Source organism: Garra rufa, chromosome 17, assembly GCF_049309525.1.
Source record: "Garra rufa chromosome 17, GarRuf1.0, whole genome shotgun sequence".
Classification (NCBI taxonomy): Eukaryota; Metazoa; Chordata; class Actinopteri; order Cypriniformes; family Cyprinidae; genus Garra; species Garra rufa.
Genome location: NC_133377.1, coordinates 35,601,997 through 35,627,286, shown reverse-complemented (window position 1 = coordinate 35,627,286; position 25,290 = coordinate 35,601,997). Strand labels below are relative to the sequence as shown.

Sequence of the window (25,290 nt, the reverse complement as noted above, 5' to 3'; positions counted from 1 at the left end):
AAAAAAAACATGTGACTAACAATTAAAAACTTTAACCATTTACTAAATATAATTGGAGAATTAGACTTATATATAGAAAAAAACAATAAAGGTCTTGGTTTAAAAAAAAAACATTATTTATTCTTCATTATTTGGACACTGGCCTATGTTTCCTCACATAAAGCACTTATCCACACATACACACATTTTATTGCATTTAAATCTATTTACTTTAGCATTACTGATTTTTTTTTTACACCAGTAACAAGATCTTGATCCATTTTTACTTAAATCACATCAATATATTGAGCCAACATCTGTGACATTCTCCCAAAATGTTTAGTGGTACTGAAAACATTCAAGTTGACTTTGGAAAATGATTGCATGAAAGGAGAAAGATAACTATAGATTAAGGGAAATGATTGATTAGTATACCTGTGGTTGCTCTGTCTCAAAATCTCTAGACAAAATAGCACTTAATATTTTTTCTTAACTATGGAGTACCTAAGGCATATGTAAAAAATCCTAAATTTGACTCTAATCACTTTGACCTTTAATTCCTGTATGAGCAAATGTAATTGTTACTGGTCTTTCAAAATAACATGAGTTATATTAAGGTTGTATCTAATTAATGTAGGAGTAGTGCTAATTTACAGTAATAAATAAAACTGCTGCCTTGGACCCACAGCTGCTCCATCAGGCATAATACTGTTTATAGTACATAGCATGATTCATTATAGATTTTGTGGTCTGACCAGTTTTCGTTTTTTTAAATGGAAAATACCTGTGGTATTTTGCAAGAGTCTCACAAGAGGACATATTTGTAATATTTTTTGTAAATGTACATTGAAGGAAAATGTTGAAACATGCTGGGAAAGAGAGCAATGACATTAACCAGAAAACGTGCAATTTCTCTTTCAAGTGGTTGTTATATTACTTAAGATCCCCTTCTGTTTAATGAATAATTATGTATTCTAATATGCCATTTACACCTGGTTCAGATTTATTTGTAACACCTGTTTAAAAACAAAATGCACACAAATACACTTTACCTTTAGCAAATGCATTGATCCAAATCTTTACCTAATATTCTCCCTCCTCCAGGTCGCATTAGATTCACTAATGTCGGCCCACACTCGGTGCGCTTAGAATGGGGAGATCCAGATGTGACTGTAAATGCACAACAAAAATTTCAAATCGAATGGAAGAATGAAGAAACAGATTTTACTAAAACAACAGATGCAAATCATTTTGAGATAAAACAACTCTCACCTGGCACAACATATAACATCATAGTGGTGGCAATTCAGGAAAACTGCAAGAAAAGTTTCTCTGCATCTGTTTGTACAGGTAAACTTAGTGCAAACTGTTTATATTTGTCATTTTAATTAAAAGAAAAAAAATCTTTCAAACACATTTAAAAGAAACATCTGCTTATGTTTGCTATAGTATTTCCTTTGATATTTGTGACTGTGCAGATTGGCTAAGAAAAACTGGACAGAAATTCTATCAAAATCTTTTTCTCTACTTTGTTTTGGGTTTTGCAAGCACGGATAAAAAAAAGAACAGTTTTCGTAATAACTGAACCAAAGTCATGAAACTAATATGAGTTGTTATTCTTCATTCTTTGAATATCATCATAGGTTGTTTGTTTTAGAAGTGCATTCTTTGAGGAAAGATTGTCAAGTTTTAAAGATTACAGAGATACAAGAACATATCTCATGCTCTGATCTTGACAATCTGGGAAATATCTTAAAACATTAAGCTACAGTTAACTGCAGTAAAGAAAAAGGTCAGAAAAATAAATGAATCATTTAAAAAATGAAACTGAAATAGTATTTTCAGTAGCTTAAAAATGTTTACTTTGACAAACAAATGCTAACATACTAGGCCTATATGTTTCTATTACGTTATTATCTGAAACGAGACAACTCAGGATAAAATGTAAAACTCCTAAATTGATCCTCATAACGTTACATTCCATCTAATTGATGGCGAATACCATTTTGCATATTCAAATTTGTTAAGACGATATACCTGAGCGTCAACTGGGTTTAGCCCACTACAGTTACTGTTTTCTCAAAACAGTTTAGCGCATCTGTTTTGTCAACTCAATCCCTCAAAAGTTAATTACGCCACCAAAAAAAAAAAAAAATTCACGCTACCCTAAGCCCCTTTTAGACTGTCTTTGGACTACAATTGTCGCATTTCTCCCCCTAGCGGCAGTCGCACAGAACTTTAACTGGGGTTCTTTTCCCAAAAGCATCGTTAGCCAACTATGGTCGCAAGTTTTGTTGTTACCAACATAGTTCAATGATTCGGTGTTTCCCGAAACCATATTTCAAACTAAGGCTTTATCCAAAATCGCCCCCTATACACTCAAATAGGGCACTATTTGAGGGGACAGCCATTTTAAGTGGTGTTCGAAACCATAGTGGACATTCCCGAGTGCACTCATTCAGTCCCAGAATGCACCGCAAAAGCAAGTGTACAATCGATGTACACTCAACGAGTCACTCAACGGCTAGAAATAACCCATAATGCACTGTGATGGTGTGTTCACACGGGGCGTAAGCGTCAACGCTTCCCATTGACTTTGAATGGGTGACGTCAAGCGTTGCCGAAAAGAATTGTGGATCCGTCGGCAGCGCTTCACTAGCGTTGCTCGCGGCAGAAGTTGAGAATTTTTCAACTTCTGCCACGAGCAACACCAGTGAAGCGCCGCCGACGGAAGCGTCAGCCAATCAGGATCGCTCTATGCAAATACAGTGGCCAGGCGGCAGCCAATCACGTTCATCCTGTTCAAGAGCAGCATTTCATTGGCTGACGCTGCTATGACCATAAACGTCAGCCACGCCTTCCGTTAGGCGTTGATGCTTACGCCCCGTGTGAACACACCGTGAGAGTCGCGCGGCACGCCGATTGAATTCCCACGTCTCGCCAGAAGATGGCGCGCGCAGCTGAATCATCCATTCGTTCATTTTACATTTTACCATTTTTCTCGTCCACGGCGTAATACAGCGTACAACACAGGTACAAATTCGTTGTAAACTGATTATTCAATTGTTTAACTAGGGTTTATACGTAATTTCCGTGTTATAGTTTAAGATAAATCCTTTAATCTTACTACTGGAACTGTTCGTTTTACATGATTGTTAAACAGTGCCGGTGCACTTAGTGTCCGAATTCACTCACTCGTTTTCATTCACTCCTTCAAGTGAACGGTATGAGTGGACTAATGTAGGGAATAGTGAATAGGATATAGGGGGCGATTTCGGATACAGCCTCACAGTGCATTATGAGTTATCTCTAGCCATTGAGTGTACATCGGTTGTACACTCGTTTTTGTGGTGCATTGTGGGATTGAATGAGTGCACTCGAGAACGTCCACTATGGTTTCGAACACCACTAAAAATGGCTGTGCCAAAAAATAGTGCCCTATTTGAGATACAGCCTAATATGTATACAGCCAAATATACAGCCAAACATTTGCAAACAGCGTCGCAAACTTACGTGGTTGGGACTACAGTTTTCGACCTGTGGTTAGAAGCATATTTCCTTGTTAGTAAGATATATGGGCTCAATAAATTCTGCTCTTGGGCACAATAAGCAAGCTAACAAAAATGTACAGATAATGTACTCATCCCCTTGTCATACAAGATGTTCATGTCTTTCTTTCTTCAGTCGTAAAGAAATTATGTTTTTTGAGGAACAAATTTTAGGATTTTTCTCCATATAATGAAACTAAATGGTGCCCTGAGTTTAAACTTCCAAAACTGTAAATGTTTAAAGTTTAAATGCGGCTTCAAATGATCCCAAATGCGGTTGTAAATGATCCTAGCCATTTACTATAGGAAGAAGGGTCTTATCTATCGAAACGATCGTTATTTTCACACAGAAAAATACAATTTAAATACTTTTTAACCTCAAACGCTCATCTTGTCTTGCTCTCCCTGAACTCTGTGTATTCTGGGTTAGGACAGTTAGGGTATGTCGAAAAACACCCATCGTATTTTCTCCCTCAACTTAATTTCAAATTTTCAAATCACCTTACATCGCTAGAGAAGTACCGGCCCAGTCTTTGCAAGTGAACATGCAAAGAAGATCAAACACCCTTAACAAAAAAGGTCAACAGTGATGTAGGACAATTTTGAAGTTAAAAGGAGAAAATGAGACGGGTGTTTTTCGACATACTCTAACTGTCTTAAACAGGGAAAAAAGGCAGAGTGAGACAAGACGAGTGTTTGACATTAAAAAGTATATAAATTGTATTTTTTAATGAAAATAACAGATTGTTTCACTAGATAAGACCCTTCTTCCTCGGCTGGGATCGTTTACGACCGCATTTGGGATTGTTTGAAGCCGCATTTAAACTGCAGTTTGGAAGTTCAAACTCGGGCACCATTGAATTCCACTATATGAAGAAAAATCCTGAAATGTCTTCCTCAAAAACAATATTACTTTACGACTGAAGAAAGAAAGACATAAATATCTTAAATGACAAGGGGGTGAGTACATTATCTTAAATTTTTTGTTCTGGAAGTGAACTTCTCCTTTAAATAATTTCACACAAAACAAATTACCAAATTAAATAGTTTTTGTGGGGCTAATCAACATTAACTGATTTATTAATCATAATCGTAATTTTGTCTACAGAGTAACGTTAAAATGGAAAAATATTGGTAATTCTAACCTCACACTCAATATTTTTTTATTTTTTGCCTCCTTGATTTTTTATAACTTTTGGCAGTCTATAATACTCCAGATGTTTTTCCTGTTTCCTAATCGATTATTACAGCCCAAAATATTACAATAATTGACCATTTTCAACAGTAATAATCAGCAAAATATGCTAGTTTCATTTTGTGGCCGGTTGATGACGTGTTGTGAAAACTCTCTATTATAGTGTGAGATTGACAGGTTACATAAACCAGCTGGACCAGTGGTGACTTTAAAATGAATGACTCTGTGTCTTTAAAAGAATTTCTGTGAATGATTCTTTCATCATTATTTATAGGCTGCTTTGTGTTTACTCATGTATTATTAATTGTTTTTTTTTTCCTGAAGCAATCCCTGCACCTGAGAATTTTGAATATGTCTCAGAGGATGCAAAAACTGTAAGACTAAATTGGACGTCACCTCAGAAAATAGACCCCAGTCTCTTCAAATTCCAAGTGATTATGTATAAAAATGGAGAGAGAACCGAATCAGTGACTGTCAAATCAAATGCAAATACCAGTTTAATGATAGATCTTCTTCCTGCCACCGAGTACAAAGCTACAATAAACACAAAACTGAATAATGACAAACTAAGTGAACCAGCTGTTTTAATCATCCATACAAGTAAGTGACTGCTTTAGGAGCCTTCTAATTTACAGCTAGTACATTTTTCTAATGTTTTTTCCAATACACAAATGGAATTATAAAATATGTTTTATAATCCTCCACAGAGCCACTCCCACCTGAAAACCTTCAGATCAAAAATGAGGCAAGTTCAGTTTTCCTGAAATGGACTGATCCCATGACTGATGATGAGATTCCTCACAGTTTCAGAGTGATTTGCAGCAGCGAAGCCAATGCGAAGGAATCGTTTACAGATGAGGCAGAGATTACTGTATCAAGTTTAAAACCAGGAACTGAGTATTCATTCTCTGTCTGCACTTTAGTTGAGTTAAATGGCACAAAACTTGAGAGCTCTCCTGCAAAAATCACACATCGCACAAGTGAGTTACTATTTTTCCTAATCAATAATAAGGCCAGTATGACCCTGCGAAAAATATATATACAGTATATAAATTTACTGAACAATCAAGTAAATTTAAAAAAGAAAACTAGTTAAGAAGCTTGCTTGGGGCATCATCATCCCGAACATACAGTATGCTGGTCTTTTCAGCTGAGAAAGATTCATATCACGCAATCATTTCTTTCCATAATTTGAAACAGATATATAAACTGTGTAACTTTTTATTGCAGACATAACTATGGAATCTTTGTTAAGAGATCTGGGGCTACAAAACCAGGTGAAGAATAAACTGACTTTAAAGACTGTGCTGGAATTAAGGAAACCATCATATGAGGTTGAAACTGCACAGAGTCTTAAATCTTTGCCGTGGATTTTCCTAAGAAAGCTCATGATGGTCAATTCATCAGCCAGAATTATAAAATGCGCTTCAAACTGTAAATCTGAAACATGCGAAGAAAGCACCAACATCATTGAGAAATCTACTGGTTTCTATGAAGATCAGAAAGGAATCCATCCACTAGATTTGATCACAGCTCTCTTCCACTGTGCTGATCCTTTCCTCCAGCAAGAAATGGCCCTAAAAATGTCAGTGTGTCAGTTTTCTGTGCCATTGCTGCTGCCAAACTGTGACACAAATGAGTGCACTCTGATGCTTTGGGCCTTGAGGGACACAACAAAACAGTTTCGATATCATCCATTGAAAGAGGACAGTTTAGAGGAAAGCAGTATTGTGCTAACAGACTTGCCCCTGATCTCTTTCGTCAGACTAGGAAAAAGCAGTATGTCAACAGTCAGCAACAGTCAGCAACAGTCAGCATCATCATGACACTTTTTTCCACAAGGAACTGGAAAATGGAAACATTCCCAGAAAGATCTCTAATGGGCTTGTTGAAATGAGCTGGTATCTACCTGGTGGTTATGAATCAAATGACAAATTCAAAGAGCCAGTAGCTGTGGCTAATCTCCGTGGGGATATTTCAGCCTTTGAGGCCCAATTCGCCTTCTTGAACCAAATATCATCTGCAATTTTTCTGTTCTGTGATGATTTGGACTCAAATCAGACATTTCTGGAATCTCTGCAAACTAGATCAAAATTGGTTCTGGTTTGTGCCACAGACAGTTCAACTTCGGGAAACAATTTGACACAAAAGTTCAAGCCATACTCAGAAATCCTTAGGGATAGCAACATGAATGATTTTAAATTTGTTGAAACACTACAAGAGGCTGTTGTTGATATACTTGCGGATTCCACTAAAATGAGTATTGAGAAGATGTCAAAGATCGCACCGGATCTGGGGATTCTTGTCGATGAAAACAATACCGTTTGTCAAAATGCAAAGAAAAGGGCAGCCCTGATCACACAAGACATTAAAAACATAGCAGAATACAAAAAGAAGGAACTGTCATTGCAAGACAAAATATGGAAAGAGATATCCAAACTGGAGAAAGAGATGTGTCGACTCAAGGCAAAGAAACAAAACATTGAGCACTACAAGAGTGAACTTAAAAGTCAAATACAGAAACTGCAAAAGCAACAAGGAAGCAATGACGTGAGAGAAACAGTATATCAATTCATCTCTGGCCTGAGCTGCTCCCCAGATGAGCAGTTATACTTTCTCAAATGGATGAAATTAAATTTAGATCATCTAACAAGGAAACACCTATCAAGGCTGGATGAGCAGTATAGGAATGCATGTAAGAACGCCACAGAAGATAAAGAACACCTCAGAGATTTGGAAAATAAGATCGCCAGCAGCTCTTTAGGAGTCCAACACTTCATGAGAGAGTTAAGTCAACTCTACGAATCGTCATGCACCCAAAAAAATAAGAAGTTCACTGCCGTGAAGAAATTGCCAGAAATATGTGCTCAATTGATGCTGAATGGGTTTCCTCTGGAACTTATTGATGGAGAGGCATCAAACATTCCCATGACATGGATTAAAGATGTGCTTAAAGCACTAAACAAACTGACATCACCTCACAACAGAATACGAGTTGTAACAGTTTTAGGTGTTCAAAGCAGTGGGAAGTCGACTCTCCTCTTAAAAGAGAGAAAGATTCTCTTGCAGCAGCTAGATGAAATGACACAAACAGCTGCAAGAATGGAGAAAGTTGGTGACAACAAGAAATTTACAGACATTCTAGAGTACAACATTGATGAAAACAACTGGCACATACCTGGGCTGTATCCGAAATCGCCCCCTATACCCTCATTCACTATTCCCTACATTAGTCCACTCATACAGTTCACTTGAAGGAGTGAATGAAAACGAGTGAGTGAATTCGGACACTAAGTGCACCGGAAGGACTGGCGCTTTTGCATAGTATTGCTTACTGTTTAACAATAATTTAAAACGGACAGTTTGAGTAGTAAGATTAAAGGATTTATCTTGAACTATGTCTAGGAATGTATGTATAAACCCTGGTTAAACAATTTAATAATCAATTTACAACGAATTTGTACCTGTGTTGGACGCTGTATTACACCATGGACCAGCGCTTTGTAAAATGAACTGATGGATGATTCAGCTGCGGGCGCCATCGTCTGGGGAGACGCGGGAATTCATCCGGCGCGCGACTCTCACAGTGCATTATGGGTTATCTCTAGATGTTGAGTGTACATCGGTTGTACACTCGTTTTTGCGGTGGATTGTGGGATTGAATGAGTGCACTCGAGAATGTCCACTATGGTTTCGAACACCACTTAAAATGGCTGTCCCCTCAAATAGTGCCCTATTTGAGGGTATAGGGGGCGATTTCGGATACAGCCCTGGACTGTGGCTTGGTGTTCCTCCAATGGCACCTGTCAGTACCAGTTACAGTGAGGAGGCGAGTAAGTTGAAGGATGGCATACTTAACATTTTTAAGGCATCCAAAGTCCCAGCACAGAATTTCTTGGAGTTTGAAGAATGGATACGGAGTCTCTGGAAGTCTGTCCAATTTGAAAACTTTATTTTCAGTTTTCGCAACACCCTCGTCGCTGAAGCGTACTCCAAACTTTGTGTGGAGTATAACAAATTCGAATGGGCATTCAAGAAGCACATGATTGGCTGGTACACAAAATAAGAAACTAAAATCACTAACATGGGTGTAATGTCAGTGCGGTCAAGAAAGGCACTTAATGTTGACAGAGTTTTGGCTGATTTAAAACATGAAGCTGCTATTGAGCTTGAAAAAGTGGAGAAAAGCCTTTTGGGTCAAATTGAGCAATACTTCGAAAGCGAGGCGGAACATGTGCACTTTGTCGAAAATTACAAGGAGGACTTTTTGAATAGTGCAAGAAGCCTTCGAAGGGAGACCGAGACAGATCTAAGAAACAAACTGGAGAATGCTGTATTGATACAGAAGGGAATTGAAAAGGTGGAGCTTATAAGACAAAATCAAAGGGATACCATGAAAGAAAAAGTGCTTAACTTGATCACTGCCTGCAGGAATACAAAAAACCTCTCCGACAAACAGCTAAATGAAGAGTTTAAAAAAAAGTGGGATGAAATTTTGAAGCAGTTTTCTCTCACAGCGCTACCAAGTTATGAAGTAGGGAAGGAAACATACAGATTCCTATACAGTAACTTGGAAATAAAAGGTGGATCCGTACGTGAGACGCTTTTAAGTGTCACTAGTCTAGATCAGTGTGGGACTGGACCTTTCTATGCAACCACTGTAAAAAGGAACATATTTAAAAAACTCAAGATTTCCCTTGAGCCTGCGCAAAGAAATAGAAAACACAAATTCGTACAACTGTCATGTGATAAAATAATAAACGAGAGCAATGTATTTATTTCGTCTAGAGCAAGAGCAAAATCAGACTATAATGCTGACATACAAGAACTGCTGTGCTTCATTGACAAGAAATTGGAAGATTGCAAGGAAATCGAAATAAGCCCTGAAATCGAAGCATCTCTCAAGATCCACATTTGCGGGAATGCAACAAGAGCTTTCCAGAAAATGCATAACGACTACATACAGAGAAATGACCCTTTGAAATCAATTGAGAAGTTCAAGGACCAATGGTTAGCTGACTTTAAAGACCTCTACTACCAACGAGACCAGTGTCAGAAGAAGGCAGAGACGTGTGCCATGAAATGTGTCGCCCCTGCCGTGATGGAATACATCCAGAAACGTATTGGACCTGACATTGTGGATGAAATGCTGACAGCTGAAAGTGGCGTTTCATATAGCACACGAACATTTTTCCAGTCTTCACTTTTAAAGGAGCTGCTTCAGGATGACGACTTTAACAATATTTCTGAGTATGTGGAAAATTATGAGCAGTTTGTAACGGCGTGGATTTCTGAGAATATCATTGAACATTTTTCAAAGGAAGATGCCTTTTTCAAGTTAGAGATGAAACATTTGAATGCAATTGTCAGCAAACTCAAAGCGGCTATTAAAGGTGCAAAAAGCATGACAAAAAACAGTTGCAGTTTCATGACCAATGTCTTCACATCTCTTGATAAAGAGCTGGTCATACCAATTGACACCCTTAGTGGAACTCTGGCTCTAAACAACTCGGACCCTGCTGAGTTTGCAGAATGCCTTGAATCATCCATAGAAAAAATGCATAAGACCTTAGCTGATCAGCTACGTAGTGCAGGGGATGTGGAGGCTAAGCTAACTAGACTGTCAGTGAACAGACCTCAGGAGGAGCTCTTCAGCAGAGTGTTTGGCTGTGGGGAAATGTGTCCATTCTGCAGTGCGCCTTGTGAAGCTGGTGGAAAAGACCATACTGAACATTTTGCTTCAATTCATCGGCCTCAAGGTATTGGTTACTACAGCTGGATTGACACAGAAAAATTAATCCCTGACATATGCTCATCTCTTGTCACTAGCGAAAATAGTTTCAAATGTAAAGACACAGGATATGAGTGGCATCCCTATAAGGAATACAAACAGTTCTATCCTGACTGGAAGATACAGCCTGACGATACTATTGAAGCCACTGACTTCTGGAAGTACATCTTTACTAAGTACAACAACAACTTTGCTAAGAGATACAATTTAAAACCAGCTGACATACCCAAAGACTGGAAAAACATCTCCGTACATCAGGCAAATGAATGCTTGGATGTTCAATTCTTATTGAAATGACCCCAAAATAAAGATGATGATCCAAATCTTTAAAAGAATTGAAATGGAGAGACACTGAAGTCACATTCTTACGTTCACAGGCTCAAAGTCTAGGGTTGCACTTTGTGAAAGCATTGTGAACTCAAGTAGATTGTAGAACTGTTGCCACCAACAGGGTTATGGGAATTTATAATATAGGTAACTATTTTTTGCTATTGCTATTTTTTAGCCTTGGAATCAAAAATTAAGCTTTCAGTTTGTAGTGCATTATCATCAATTACAGTATGTTACCATACATTGGTTGACAAAAAAAAAAACATTTTTATTTTATTTTATATTACTGTCAAACATTGCTCAGATAAAACAAATGAATGATCTTTCGCTGTACTATAAACACAATGACTGTGTCAAATCTTTTACACTATGCAGTGTCAACATAAAAGTTTGAAATGTTTCATAATTTTACATGTGTGTAAAGACTATGCAATGAAAAACATTTATAACTGTACTGAATATAATTATAGAAGTATACTTGGAAAGAAAAAACAATAAAGCTCTTGCTCTTCATTAATTGGTCTCTGAGAACTTGTTGAGCTGTACTAAAAACGATTTTATTTTTCAAAGCATTAATGGTCAAACAATTTCTCTACACCAAAAGCTAAACAATTAAGGGCTAAACCTATTCTAAATTCAACCTAATACTTATAAAAAATAAAAATAAATCTGAATGTAAAAATGTTTGGAGGACATCTGAGAAATAACTGATAGTTTAAAGGAGAGAACACAAAGAGAGAGAGAGTAACATGACAAAAGCTTGAGTAATTCAAAACCTTTACTGTGTAGTGGAAGAATAAATTTTAAACAAATGACAGTATATACAATACATATCTAATATTGTACAGTGTAATATGAAACCATGTTCCAAAAACAGTTCTTAAAGAGTTACAAATTCATCTGACAGGTAAATACATTCTGATAAATCTGAAAATACAGTACAGAACATATATGTCTCTGGAAAAATGATCAAAAAGCAGCTTACATTTTATTAGCTTTCTAACTGTATGAAAATTGAAGGCAAATATAGATTTTTCAAAGCCATTACATTACATTACACCTTTTTCTGTCTTGGCACAAAAGGTGTCATTCACAGTGCAAGTTTAATTCTCAAATTAAAGCAACACCAAAAGAAGCCTTCTAAATATCCTTCATTTTAATTTGCGCTAGTGTGTCATTTTGAAGATTCAAAAAAATGAAAACCACAGAGTTAAAGTACTATCCGTCAGATTCCACCTCTGTAAATGACCTTGCATGTTTTATACATCCCATCATGTTTCCTTCATTGATATTTTTTCCAGTACCACAGGAAATTTCAGTAATGATTAAGGATGTCAAAAATTCAAAAACAAATAAAATGTACTGTGAGTCTTCCTAAAACAAAAAACATTACACTCATAAACAGTAAGAACAAACAGTTTTTCTAAAGAATTAACCAGTTTTAACAAAACAATACTAAAGAAGCATTTGGGTGACCAATCTTCACACTGAATGCTTTATTAGGCCTTCAAACCCATTTCTTCCATCATGACTGTACAGATGTCACACCATTTGTATCCTTCATGTCTTTATGATTATTTTTACATTTACTAGAAAACTGAAATCAAACGTGTGCAAAAATATATTTTCCTCCCTCTCTTGCTCAGTCTTCAACAGTTGGTGGTCTGAAGTGGCGTTTCAGTAAGAATAGATGTGATGCTTTTTGTGTCTGAGTAACTGTCCTCCTCCTCAGAGCTCAAGGTGCTTCCCAGAGTGGGGCGTCGTGATTGTTGTACCTTCCTCCTAACAAACAATCACATACATTATAACAGATAATGGAGACCGTTCCAGTTTTTTTTTTTCAATTGCTAACAAGTATTTACCAATACTTAAAGTACTTTTTCTAAACCTCTTAACCCAGCAATACACATATAGTATGTCACAAAAATGAGTACCCCCCTCACATTTCAGCAACAATTTTACAATTTGTATATCTTCTCAAGGTACGATATTATAGAAATGAAACAAATATATTTTAGAGCAGTCAATGTGCAGCTTGTATAGCAGTATAGATTTACTGTCCCCTGAAAATGACTTAACATACAGCCATTATGGGCAAAATAGCTGGCAACAAAAGTGAGAACACCCTAAGTGAACTTGTCCAAAGTGTCAATATATTGTGTTAGCACCATTGTTTTCTGGCACTGCTTTAATCATCCTGGTCATGGAATTGACCAGAGTTGCACAGGTTGTTGCTGGGATCCTCTTCCACTCCTCTATAATGACATTACTGAGTTGCTGGATGTTAGACACATGGTGCTTCTCCACCTTACGCTTGAGGATGCCCCACAGGTGCTTAATAGGGTTCAGGTCTGGAGACATACTTGGCCACTCCATCACCTTCAGCTTCAGCAACAAGGCAGTTGTCATCTTGTTGGTGTGTTTGGGATCATTGTCATGTTGGAAAACTGCCGTTCGGCCTAGTTTCTGTAGAGAAGGCATCATGTTCTGCTTCAGAATGTACAATATATAATGGATATCCATGTTTTCCTCAATGAACTGCAGCTTCCCAGTACCAGCAGCATTCATGCAAGCCCAGACCATGATGCTACCACCACCATGCTTGACTGTAGGCAAGACACAATTCTCTTGGTACTCCTCACCAGGGCATCGCCACACATGCTGGGACACCATCTGAGCCAAACAAGTTTATCTTATAGTCTCATCAGACCACAGGACATGGTTCCAGTAATTCATGCTCTTGGACAGGTTGTCTTCAGCAAACTGTTTGCGGGCTTTCTTGTGAGCCAGCTTCAGATGAGGCTTCCTTCTTGGACAATGCCTATGCAAACCGACTTGTTGCAGAGTGCAGCGTATGGTCTGAGCACTGACAAGCTGACCTACTACTTCTGCAACATTTTAAGCAATGCTGGCAGCACGCATGCATATGACTTTTTTGAAGCCTGGTTCTGCACCTGACGCACAGAACAAGTGCTCAACTTCGTTGATTGACCCTCGCAAGCCCTTTTCTGAATGGAAGCCGTCTTAGAAAACCTCTGTATGACCCTGACCACTGTAGTGTAACTCAGTTTCAGGGTGTTACTGAACCTCTAATAGCTTTGGCTATCTTTGTGGAGAGCAACAATTCTAATTCTCAAATCCTCAGAGAGTTCTTTGCCTTTAGATGCCATGTTGAACATCTAGTGGTCAGTATGAGAGAAATGTACTTAAAGCACCTAATTTTAACTCCTCTAATACAAGATAATACAACTTTGTATGGTCCTGTCAAGCAGACAAAAACATAAACATGATGAATAGGACATGTGGCTTTGCGTGGATAAAACAACACTGTTATCACACAGAGTTTACTCACTTTTGTTGCCAGCTATTTTGACAATAATGTATGTTTAATTTCTGTATGTTTAATTTCTATAGTATTGTCCCTTGAGAAGATATATTAAAATGGTGTTCTGACTTTTTGATAGCCAAATAGTTAATTTTCTGGCCAAAACCACATTTTATTAAATAAATAAAAACTCTGCAATTCAAAATGCTGCATACTGTTTTCTACATATACCAACTCTATCAAAACACAGCAAACCCTATTCAAAATCGAGTAATTTGGTCAAAACCTTAGCACTAGTTTCTATCCAGCGGAAACATACACTCACCTAAAGGATTATTTGGAACACCATACTAATACCCTTTCTCCTTCAGAACTGCCTTAATTCTACGTGGCATTGATTCAACAAGGTGCTGAAAGCATTCTTTAGAAATGTTGGCCCATATTGATAGGATAGCATCTTGCAGTTGATGGAGATTTGTGGGATGCACATCCAGGGCACGAAGCTCCCGTTCCACCACATCCCAAAGATGCTCTATTGGGTTGAGATCTGGTGACTGTGGGGGCCATTTTAGTACAGTGAACTCATTGTCATGTTCAAGAAACCAATTTGAAATGATTCGAGCTTTGTGACATGGTGCATCATCCTGCTGGAAGTAGCCATCAGAGGATGGGTAAAGGGTGGTCATAAAGGGATGGACATGGACATGGTCAGAAACAATACTCAGGTAGGCCGTGGCATTTAAACTATGCCCAATTGGCACTAAGGGGCCTAAAGTGTGCCAAGAAAACATCCCCCACACCATTACACCACCACCACCAGCCTGCTCAGTGGTAACAAGGCATGATGGATCCATGTTCTCATTCTGTTTACGCCAAATTCTGACTCTACCATTTGAATGTCTCAACAGAAATTGAGACTCATCAGACCAGGCAACATTTTTCCAGTCTTCAACTGTCCAATTTTGGTGAGCTCGTGCAAATTGTAGCCTCATTTTCCTATTTGTAGTGGAGATGAGTGGTACCCGGTGGGGTCTTCTGCTGTTGTAGCCCATCCGCCTCAAGGTTGTGCGTGTTGTGGCGTCACAAATGCTTTGCTGCATACCTCAGTTGTAATGAGTGGTTATTTCAGTCAAAGTTGCTCTTCTATCAGCTTGAATCAGTCGGCCCATTCTCCTCTGACCTCTAGCATCAACAAGGCATTTTCGCCCACAGGACTGCCGAATACTGGATGTTTTTCCCTTTTCACACCATTCTTTGTAAACCCTAGAAATGGTTGTGCGTGAAAATCCCAGTAACTGAGCAGATTGTGAAATACTCAGACTGGCCCGTCTGGCACCAACAACCATTCCTCACTCAAAATTGCTTAAATCACCTTTCTTTCCCATTCTGACATTCAGTTTGGAGTTCAGGAGATTGTCTTGACCAGGACCACACCCCTAAATGCATTGAAGCAACTGCCATGTGATTGGTTAATTAAATAATTGCATTAATGAGAAATTGAACAGGTGTTCCTAATAATCCTTTAGGTGAGTGTATAGTCGATCATAGCACAGTGGCTGTCAAAATACTAACAGCTGATGGCTTTACAAAAACTGCATTACTTGTCCTGTTTCAGTTCTACCTGCATACAACAGAAAATATAAAAATCCATTGTTTTTTGTAATTTAGCCTTTAGTTTACCTTCCACTGAAAACCATTTTACATTTTTAAATGTTGAGTGTGTTCTTTCTTGGCAACATACTATCTAAAACTGAATGAGTCATTACTTTATAGACTGCACAATAGAAAAAGATAGGATCCCCTATGCAGAAATTCAGTTGGAACCTTGTTAGAAATTGCTTTTCAGTGGGTGGGGATTGGATGTGGATGGTGACCCCATGGTAGTTGATGCCAGTGATCAACAAAAATTCCAACATACATGGCCTTTGGTTACTATAAGCTTTTGTTTCCGTCACAGAAAAAAAAAAAAAAAGAAAGTACGGTAAGTGAAATTCTTGGAATTGCAAGTTTACATCTTGCAATTCATACTTAATCAGAATTGTGAGATAAAAAAAAGTCATATATTTCATGGCAAAATAAGTTTTTATAGGTTCCACATGTGTAAAGGGAAAAAACAAACATAAAAATGCACAGTTCTTCACCCTTTTTTTGATCCAACTACTCCTCTCCCTCTCCCAGGCATTATTTTTCTCTCTCTCTCTGATTCGTGTGTTGTTCTGCATCCACAAAAACAATTCAAAGATGTCTTTTTGTTGAGGCTCTATGTTGATGTAATGAAAAGAGCTTCAACACCTGACTATTCCTCAAACCGAGACTGGAATCAACTACTTCTGCATATTTCATTGATCTGTTACTTAAAATGCTTATCAGTTGTTACAATATTTTATATAGAGGTATTTTCAATCATTTTGAGCTAGAAGTAGAGACATGCTGTGTTTAAACATTTTAAATGACACTAAAAAGACCCATGATTTTGGTTTTGTGTAAGCTTGTATAAAAGAAAATGTATGCAATTTAGAAACATTGTAATTAACTGCATATTGTGTAAAAAAAAACAAAAAAAAAAAACACAAATTGTGTTAATGGTATGGTCACAACAGACGTATGTTGTGCTAATTGTGAAAATGTGACTACAGATTGGACAAAAGCATGTTAATAGCATGCAATAGTTTAGCATTGTATGTGCAGCATCTAGTGGCCAGAATACGTAAACATGTTCATTCGACAAAATTGAGACCTAAATAATAGGACATTAAGATGTTTAAGACACCGTAGCTTTTTCCTGTACTTCTTCCAACAAATTAATTAAATATTATTATAACATATGTACATATCAGTGGTGTGTGGCAGTGTTTTGAAATAAGCAGAAAAAGTCCTCAAAGTTTTTTATCAAATGTACATTCATGTCTTATTATATTTTATTTTATATTTTAACATTACCCATGTAATCAAAAGTCAAACATAAATTTCTTCAAGTTCTTAAGCATTTTCCATTTATTCCAAAATTATAACTCAAAGCAGTAACAATTATGAACTACTTTTAGAATTATCAGTCATAAAAGCTTGGTAAATATTGATAACAAACACTTATAATTGACTTTAAATTTCACCAAGCTGATTACTCACTAAAAACTCCCACAGACCATGTTTTCATGCTATTTCAAGTTTTATTTTGACATAAAGTGGTTATATCTAAGTGTGTGAGCTGTTTACTTACTTTTTTAATTAGTACTTCTGTTAATACCATAATATTGTTCATTCAGACTGATTTGTGAAACTCATGGCACGCTTTATGGGGGTCTGTTAAAACGCAAGCTCTGGGGAGGCGACTCCTGCTGTAACTTTACCTGCTGGTGTTTCTGTTAGACAATGTTTCTTTAGAAAAATGAGTGATTTATACATTTTTATATACTATGGGGCTGTTGAATGCTTGAATCTGATTGGCTGACAAATGTTCTAATAGTATGCATTATTTTCAGGGAAACACACGGCGAACATAGTTCCAGGCAGCTCTTGACCGCATTACATGTCTATAACAATTTCGCCACATGATTTCAGTTTTTTCAAAAATCCTTACCAGAGTATGTGAGCGGAGCGGTGTGATTTTGAATGGAGGGAGAAGCGGATTTTTTAAAAGTCGGAGCGTCGTGGTTTTCACTCGCATATTAATGAATTATTAAGCAAGAATTCACGTTAAACATATTTAGCTAGCTTGGCTATGATGACGCCAATGGACATGAGCGGTAAGTTATAGTTCACAAGGAATTAGTTTGTTTCTTCTAGATACTGAATATTTTCAGGTGAAAGCATGATTTAAACAGGTACAACACTTGTTCTAGGTCTAAAATTACATTTTGGAATTAGCAACGGAGGCACTGGATGAGCTGTATAAGGTAATCGCAGTATAAGCGGAGTAACTGACTTCAGTCTGTTGAATTCTTAGAAAATAATGCACACCCGAGGTGTAACGGGCACGACACGAAGCATCACCTCCTCGGGTGTGCATTATTTTCTAAGAATTCAACGACCCGTTGTCAATTATTCTTTACTTAATGTTATATTTTGTAATATTGGTATCGTTTTGTTTTTGTACTACAAATTTTTTCTCAACCAATATTTTAAGGGCACTGCCTCCCTTGCCTCCTCAAAGAAAACGCCTTAGGTACAAATATACTCACACATACATACACATTGATTTGTCATTATTTGATTGATACTCACTTGAGCTCATTCTCCAGTGCTTTGACTTTAGCCTGAAGTGCCTCCTGCAGCTCCCGCTGCTCCTCAAGTTCCCGCAGAACCTTCCGCCTGACGCCCTCCAGACGCTCCACCTCCCCCTCGCTCTCATCCAGCTGACGCTTCAGAGCCTTCACTCGCAGAGACAGCTAAAGAGACATAAACACACAGCAGCTGTTTAGATGCATACAGCTCCACTCTTCCAGCGAGCTCTATGTCATTACACAAATGACAATTAAAATCATATGTGACCCTGGACCACAAAACCAGTCATAAGTAATTTTTCTTCTATGCCAAAAATCATTAGGATATTAAGTAAAGATCATGTTCCATGAAGACATTTTCTACTGTAAATATATCAAAACTTAATTTTTGATTAGTAATATGCAGTGCTAAGAACTTCATTTGAACAATTTTAAAGGTGATTTTCTCAATATTTAGATTTTTTTTTCACCCTCAGATTCCAGATTTTTAAATAGTTGCATTTCTGTCAAATGTTGTCCTGTCCTAACATACATCAATGGAAAGCTCAATTTCAGAAAATGTAACCTTATGGTTTTATGGTTTTTATATTAAAGTACATCGAGTACATACATCAAAGCACTTGATATATACATGTATGTTTAAATGTATGTATGCTTGCCTGGTCTCTCTGTTCAGCATGTTGATTTCGCTCCTGGTCCAGAGTCACCGTCACCTCCTTAAGTTTCCTGTCCAATCTCTTCTGAGCTGCTAGAATGGTATTTTTCTCTCTAAATACACAAAAGATGGATTAATACTTAATTTATTAATATCCAGTTGTGTGCTGATTGTGTTTGTCCAGTTATATACTTTTCATCACTACGCAAACGGTCCTCCAGTTCCTGAATCTTGTTTTCTAGCATCGAGACTCCAGCAGTGGGACGTGCCTGAGTGCCCATATCAGCTATACGAGACTTCAACTCCTTCACCTGAGAGACCAAGAGAGATTAAATATAGCATGATTATAGAATGAAGATATTAAATGTTACCCTGGACCACAAAACCATTCTTAAGTAGCACTACCTATTTGCAGCAATAGCCAACAATACACTGTATGGGTCAAATTTTTTCTTTTATGCCACAAATTATTAGGATATTAAGTAAAGATCATGTTCCATGAAGATATTTTGTTAATTTATATATCAATGGAAAGCTTATTTATTTAGATTACGTATAAATCTCAGTTTCAAAAAATGTATCCTTATGACTGGTTTTATGGTCCAGGGCCACAAATAAATAAATCTGGGGGAAACTAGATTTATTCCTAAAAATAAATAAAATAAATAAACTTTGTCATTCAGATTAATGTTTATGTTAAAGCAATTAGAATAAGCTTAATTTTATACCAATATTATTGAAAAGATGTCTGTGTGTACCTGTCTTTCCAGTGCCGTCTTATCCATCTCAAGATCATGTCTGGCTGAACGCTCTTGCATCAGCTCAGAACGGAGCTGATCCACCTAGAAAAAAAAAGAAGGAGAAATTATAGAAATTAATACTTTTATTCAGCAATGGTGTTTTAAATTGATCAAAATTGATGATAAAGACATTTATAATGTTACAGAAGTTCTTATGAACTTTCTATTCAAAGAAACTTGAAAAAAAGTCTACTCAGCTGTTTTCAACATAACGATAACAAATGTTTTTAGAGCAGCAAATCAGAATATTAGAATGATTTCTGAAGCATCATGTAACTGAAGTAATGATGCTAAAAATTCAGCTTTGAAATCACAGCAATAAATTACATTTTAAAGTGTATTCAAGTAGAAAACAGTTATTTTAAAAAGTACTTTTTTTAATTGTCCTGTTTTTACTGTACTTTGGATCAAAAAAACACAGGCTTGGTAACCAGAAGAGACTTCTTTAAAAAGACTTTTGAATATTAGTGTAAATATAACACATAAAAAGCAGCCTTTAACTCATCATGTGCATTTGTTTACCTGTTCTCGACTGCGAGCGATGCGTTCGTTCAGTAGCTCTGTACCACTCTTTTCCTCGTCCAACTCAATCTCTAATGTCTTCACTTTGTCCTGAAACAAAAATGTGCACTTTTACAAACATCCCTGATGGTGCATTTATGTACAACACTAAAACATCCCGATAAGAATCTGCCTGTTCTTATTTCCTGTTACTCTTGGTCACACGGACATTCAATGAAGCCTCTAAAAACTGAGACTAGGTGCTGTCGAGCTGGTTTCACTCAAAAGTCCAGGTGACAAACCTACACAGTTACCTCTATCAGACGGATCTCTCTGCTGCGGTCGGTCTGTGAGCTTCTCTCCGTCTCCATCTCATTCTCCAGGTGTTTGAGACGGCTGCTCAGCAGCTCTTTATCCAGCTGAGCGCTGTCCCTCTCCTCTGAGCATGACAGCAGTTCTTTCTTCAGACGAGACACCTGAGAAACACACAACAAAGCACTAAGCACAAAAAGTATCCATGTTGTGATCCGAGTTGTTAACTGAAACCAGGACTGGTGGACTTAAATGTTAATAACAATATGTAAATGTGGTGATGGATAGGAGCAGTGGGAATATTGTCACAAAGTCTTAATATTCATAAAGGATGTAGCTTTTTTTTTTTTGCTAGGATTATAGATTTTTGCCCTATAGACACTATGTGGTACTTTAGCACTATGTATATCTAGTGAAACTTGGTCTGTCTCACCTCCTCCTGGCTGGTCTTTAAGAGGGCCTGCGCTCTCTGTAGCTCAACCAGCCTGTCTTTACCAAGTCTCTGAGCATCCTGCAGCTCTCTACGAGAACGATCCCTGAATTCATCCAGCTGAGACTGAAGAACCAGTACCGATTGACGTGAATCTCCCATCATAGACTCCATCTGATAAAAAAAACAATTCAAATATTTAAAATAAAGTGCTGTTTTTTGTTTTTTTTCTAAGTCCTGAAATCACTGTATCATCGTTTACAGAAAATTAATAAGTAGCATGACTATTTTCAACATTGGTAAATATACAGAATGTTTCTTGAACAGCATATTCGGCATATTAGAATGCTTTCTGAAGGATCATTTGAGACTGAAGATTGAAGTAATGGCTGCTTTGCCAAATAAATGAAGCCTTAGTATTAGAAACTTTTTTATATAATGTACCAACCCAAAACTTTTGCATGATAGTATACGTATAAATTACAGTTACAGAGGTCAAAAGTTTACACCCCCCTTTCAGGTTCTGCAAAATGTTAATTATTTGACCAAAATAAGAGGGATCATACAAAATGCATTATAATGTTTATTTAGTACAGACCTGAATAATATATTTCACATAAAAGATGTTTACATATAGTTATAAAAATGACCCTGCTCAAAAGTTTACATCCCCTTTGATTCTTAACACTTTAACTATAATAATGATGTTACCTGAATGATCCACAGTTGTGTTTTTTTTTTTTTTTGAGTGATAGTCCCTTGTTTGTCCTGAACAGTTAAACTGCCTGCTGTTCTTCAGAAAAAATCCTTCAGGTCCCACAAATTCTTTGGTCTTCCAGCATTTTTGTGTATTTGAACCCTTTCCAACAATGACTGTATGGTTTTGAGATTCATCTTTTTACACCGAGGACAACTGAGGGACTCATGTGCAACTATTACAGAAGGTTCAAACACTTACTGATGCTCCAGAAGGAAAAACAATGCAGTAAGAGCTGGGGGTGAAAACTTTTGAACAGAATGAAGATGAGTAACTACATTTGTCTTATTTTGCTTAAATATCATATTTTTTTCATTTAGTACTTCTCTTCAGAGGCTACAGAAGATACTTAAATTTTACCCAGAAGACAAAATAAGTTTATCCTGATCTTCAAATTCAAGTTTTCAACCCCCAGCTCTTAATGCATTGTTTTACCTTCTGGAGTATCAGTGAGCGTCTGAACCTTATGTAATAGTTGCATGTGAATCTCTCAGTTTCTCTTAGTGTGAAAAAATGGATCTCAAAATCATACAGTCATTGTTGGAAAAGGTTTAAATACACAAAAATGCTGGAAAACCAAAGAATTTGTGAGACCTGAGCGATTTTTCTGAAGAAAAGCAGGCAGTTTAACAATACAGTATTACGAATGTAGGATGTAAACTTTTGAACATTTTAACTATTATTTTCTCTTGTGGACTATTTGTAAACATCTATTATGTGAAATATCCTATTCAGGTCAGTACTAAATAAACAATAACATGCATTTTGTATGATCCCTCTTATTTTAGAAAAATAATTACATTTTGCAGACTCTGAAAGGAGGATGTAAACTTTTGACATCAACTGTATGTTGTATATTCATCTAACAACACACACACACACACACCTCCTTATTGATCTTCTCCAGCGATCGGTCCAGCAGTCTCTTCTGGTCCTCCAGGTCACTCTTGCCGCGTCTTAGCGCTTCCCTTTCTCTCTCCCTCTCCTCCAACCGTCTATTGAGCTCCTCTTTCTCCTGACCCAGTCGAGACGCTGCACGGCGGGACTCCTCCAACTGGTTCCTCAGGCTCCGGTTCTCATCCTCCAGAACATCTGATTCATTGTCAGGAACACTGGAGTGCAAGCGTGTCTGGAAATGAAATGAAGAAAATACATTAATTTAAAAGACTAAACAAAAGCAGAGGAGATTATTGGGAGGAGGTTATGCCAATAATTTTCATGCAAAATACTATTTTGGTTTCTAGGGATGTTTTACCATGCGGGCTATTCTCTCTCTTAAGCGAGCATTGGCCTCTTGAAGTTCTAGGTTGCTTTCAGTATTCTGAGATTGCACTGACTTGGAGGGCTACACGAACAAGAAATACATAGAATAAGCGAACAAATATTAAATTTATAGTACTTTTTCCTTTCCTTCAAGCAAAGTGAATATCTGTATTAAAGTGACAAAATTCTAGTCCATCAGAATATGTGTGACCCTGGACCACAAAACCAGTCATGAGGGCAATTTTTTGAAAGCTGATTAAATAAGCTTTCCATTGATGTATGGTTTGTTAGGATAGGACAGTATTTGACAATATTTCAAAATCTGAAATCTAAGGGGGCAAAAAAAATCTAAATATTGAGAAAATCACCTTTAAAGTTGTCCAAATGCAGTTCTTAGCAATGCATATTGCTAATCAGAAATTAACTTAACTATAGGTTAATTTCTATAAGTTAACTATATTAACTTAACTATTTATAGTAGGAAATTTACAAAATATCTTCATGGATCATGATTATTACTTAATATCCTAATGATTTTTGGCATAAAAGAAAAATCGATCATTTTAATCCATACAGTGTATTGTTTTAGTTTTGTGGTCCAGAGTCACATAAAATTCATCATGTCAAAAGAGATGTTAGACCAATTGGATTCAGTGTCGGTGGTGTTTCCTAAATAAGTTGGAAAATAACAAACATGGATGACATAGTTTAGGTTTTACCTGTTGTGTTTTCTCTAGTGCTTTTGCAAGTTCCTCTTTGTCTTTCTTTGATTGATCCATTAGTCTGACAATCTCTGCCTTCAGCTCCTTCTCTCGATTCTCATTGGCTCTTGATGCGGATTTAAGCTCCTCCTCTTTTTTTGCTGCCTCTGCTTTAACTTTTTCCACTTCGGAAAGAGCTTTCTTCAAATCATCTTGGCACCGCTGCAGTTCCTGAAAATGCAAAGTAACTTTTATACCCGGCAAAAAAACATCTACACTACCAGTCAAATTTTTTTGAAGAGTAAAATTTTTTTGCTCACCAAGCCTGCATTTATTTTAACCAAAGTACAGGAAAACTGACAAATCTTTTTTTTTTTGTAATTTATTCCTGTGAAAAGCTAAATTTTCAGCATCATTACTCCAGTCTTCAGTGTCACATGATCCTTCAGAAATTCTAATTCTTAAATGTTCAAAAAACATTTTTATTATTATTATTATCAATATTTAAAACAGCTGAGTACACATGATCCAAAGATCAGCATTTATCTGAAATAAAGGCTTTTGTAATATTATACACTATGCCATTCAAAAGCTTGGAGTCAGTATAATTGTTTGTTTTTTTTGTTTTTTTTTTTTTGGGGGGGGGGGACTTTTATTTAGCAATAATGCTTTAAACTGATCAAAAGTGATGATAAAGACATTTATAATGTTACAAAAGATTTCTATTTCAGATAAACACTGTTCTTCTGAACTTTCTATTAATCAAAAAACCCTGAAAATATACTACTCAGCTGTTTGAAAAATGTTTAATAAATGTTTGAGCAGCAAATTAAAATATTTGAATGATTTCTGAAGGATCGTGTGACTGGAGTAATGATGCTAAAATAAGAAAAATATTGTAAAATTTTACTGTTTTTGCTGTACTTTAAATCAAATAAATGCAGACCAGGTGAGCAGAAAAGACATTAAAACTCTAACTGTTCAATAACTTTTGCTTGGTAGTGTACATGTCAAAATTCAGCATTCACAGTGCATCGTTAAGTGTAGAGAAATAGAGAAAACAGATTGTGTTCTATTTGTATTTTACCTTCAATAAAGAGTTTGAATCAGTTTCATCAGTTTGCTTCTTAACTGTGAGCAGCTTCTCTTCCAGTTCCTTCTTCTCCTGCTGAGCCTGCAGCAGCCTTTCCAATGAGACAAACACGAATTAAAACACACCAACACACAATATCACATTAAATGTTAGTGCAGATATCCACTAGAATGATTTCATCCAGTAGAAGAATCAACATCCTATAGGAGAATCTGTGTTATTTCAGAATCATGAACAGAACTGAAATGATTCAGGACGTAAGATTTGATCAAGATTCATTTGAGTGTCCATTTGGATCACCTGCACAAGACCTTTTGACATATTAGTAGAAGCATTGTGTTGTAAAGTATTGTATATAATGTACCCGCTCAGATAGTAAATTAAAGGATT

General features: G+C 36.8%; 1 protein-coding gene and 1 pseudogene across 2 annotated transcripts in view; one reads left to right on the top strand and one right to left on the bottom strand.

The window, feature by feature from the left end:
• The first annotated feature begins 314 nt into the window (after positions 1 to 314).
• LOC141289388 (interferon-induced very large GTPase 1-like) lies at positions 315 to 10,810 on the top strand (annotated as a pseudogene).
• Positions 10,811 to 11,625: 815 nt separating this feature from the next.
• cgnb (cingulin b) overlaps positions 11,626 to 25,290 on the bottom strand; it is a 35,867-nt gene continuing 22,202 nt past the window's right edge. For both annotated transcript variants that reach the window (XM_073821884.1, XM_073821885.1), the window contains 12 exons: positions 24,895 to 24,991; positions 23,826 to 24,038; positions 23,099 to 23,188; positions 22,730 to 22,972; positions 21,090 to 21,260; positions 20,659 to 20,820; positions 20,366 to 20,455; positions 19,802 to 19,885; positions 19,236 to 19,354; positions 19,048 to 19,156; positions 18,390 to 18,553; positions 11,626 to 12,625 (listed from right to left, as the gene is read on the bottom strand). In XM_073821884.1, coding sequence (XP_073677985.1) covers positions 12,493 to 12,625; positions 18,390 to 18,553; positions 19,048 to 19,156; positions 19,236 to 19,354; positions 19,802 to 19,885; positions 20,366 to 20,455; positions 20,659 to 20,820; positions 21,090 to 21,260; positions 22,730 to 22,972; positions 23,099 to 23,188; positions 23,826 to 24,038; positions 24,895 to 24,991 — 1,675 coding nt within the window. In that variant the 3' untranslated portion in view covers positions 11,626 to 12,492. The remainder of the gene's footprint in view (positions 12,626 to 18,389; positions 18,554 to 19,047; positions 19,157 to 19,235; positions 19,355 to 19,801; positions 19,886 to 20,365; positions 20,456 to 20,658; positions 20,821 to 21,089; positions 21,261 to 22,729; positions 22,973 to 23,098; positions 23,189 to 23,825; positions 24,039 to 24,894; positions 24,992 to 25,290) is intronic.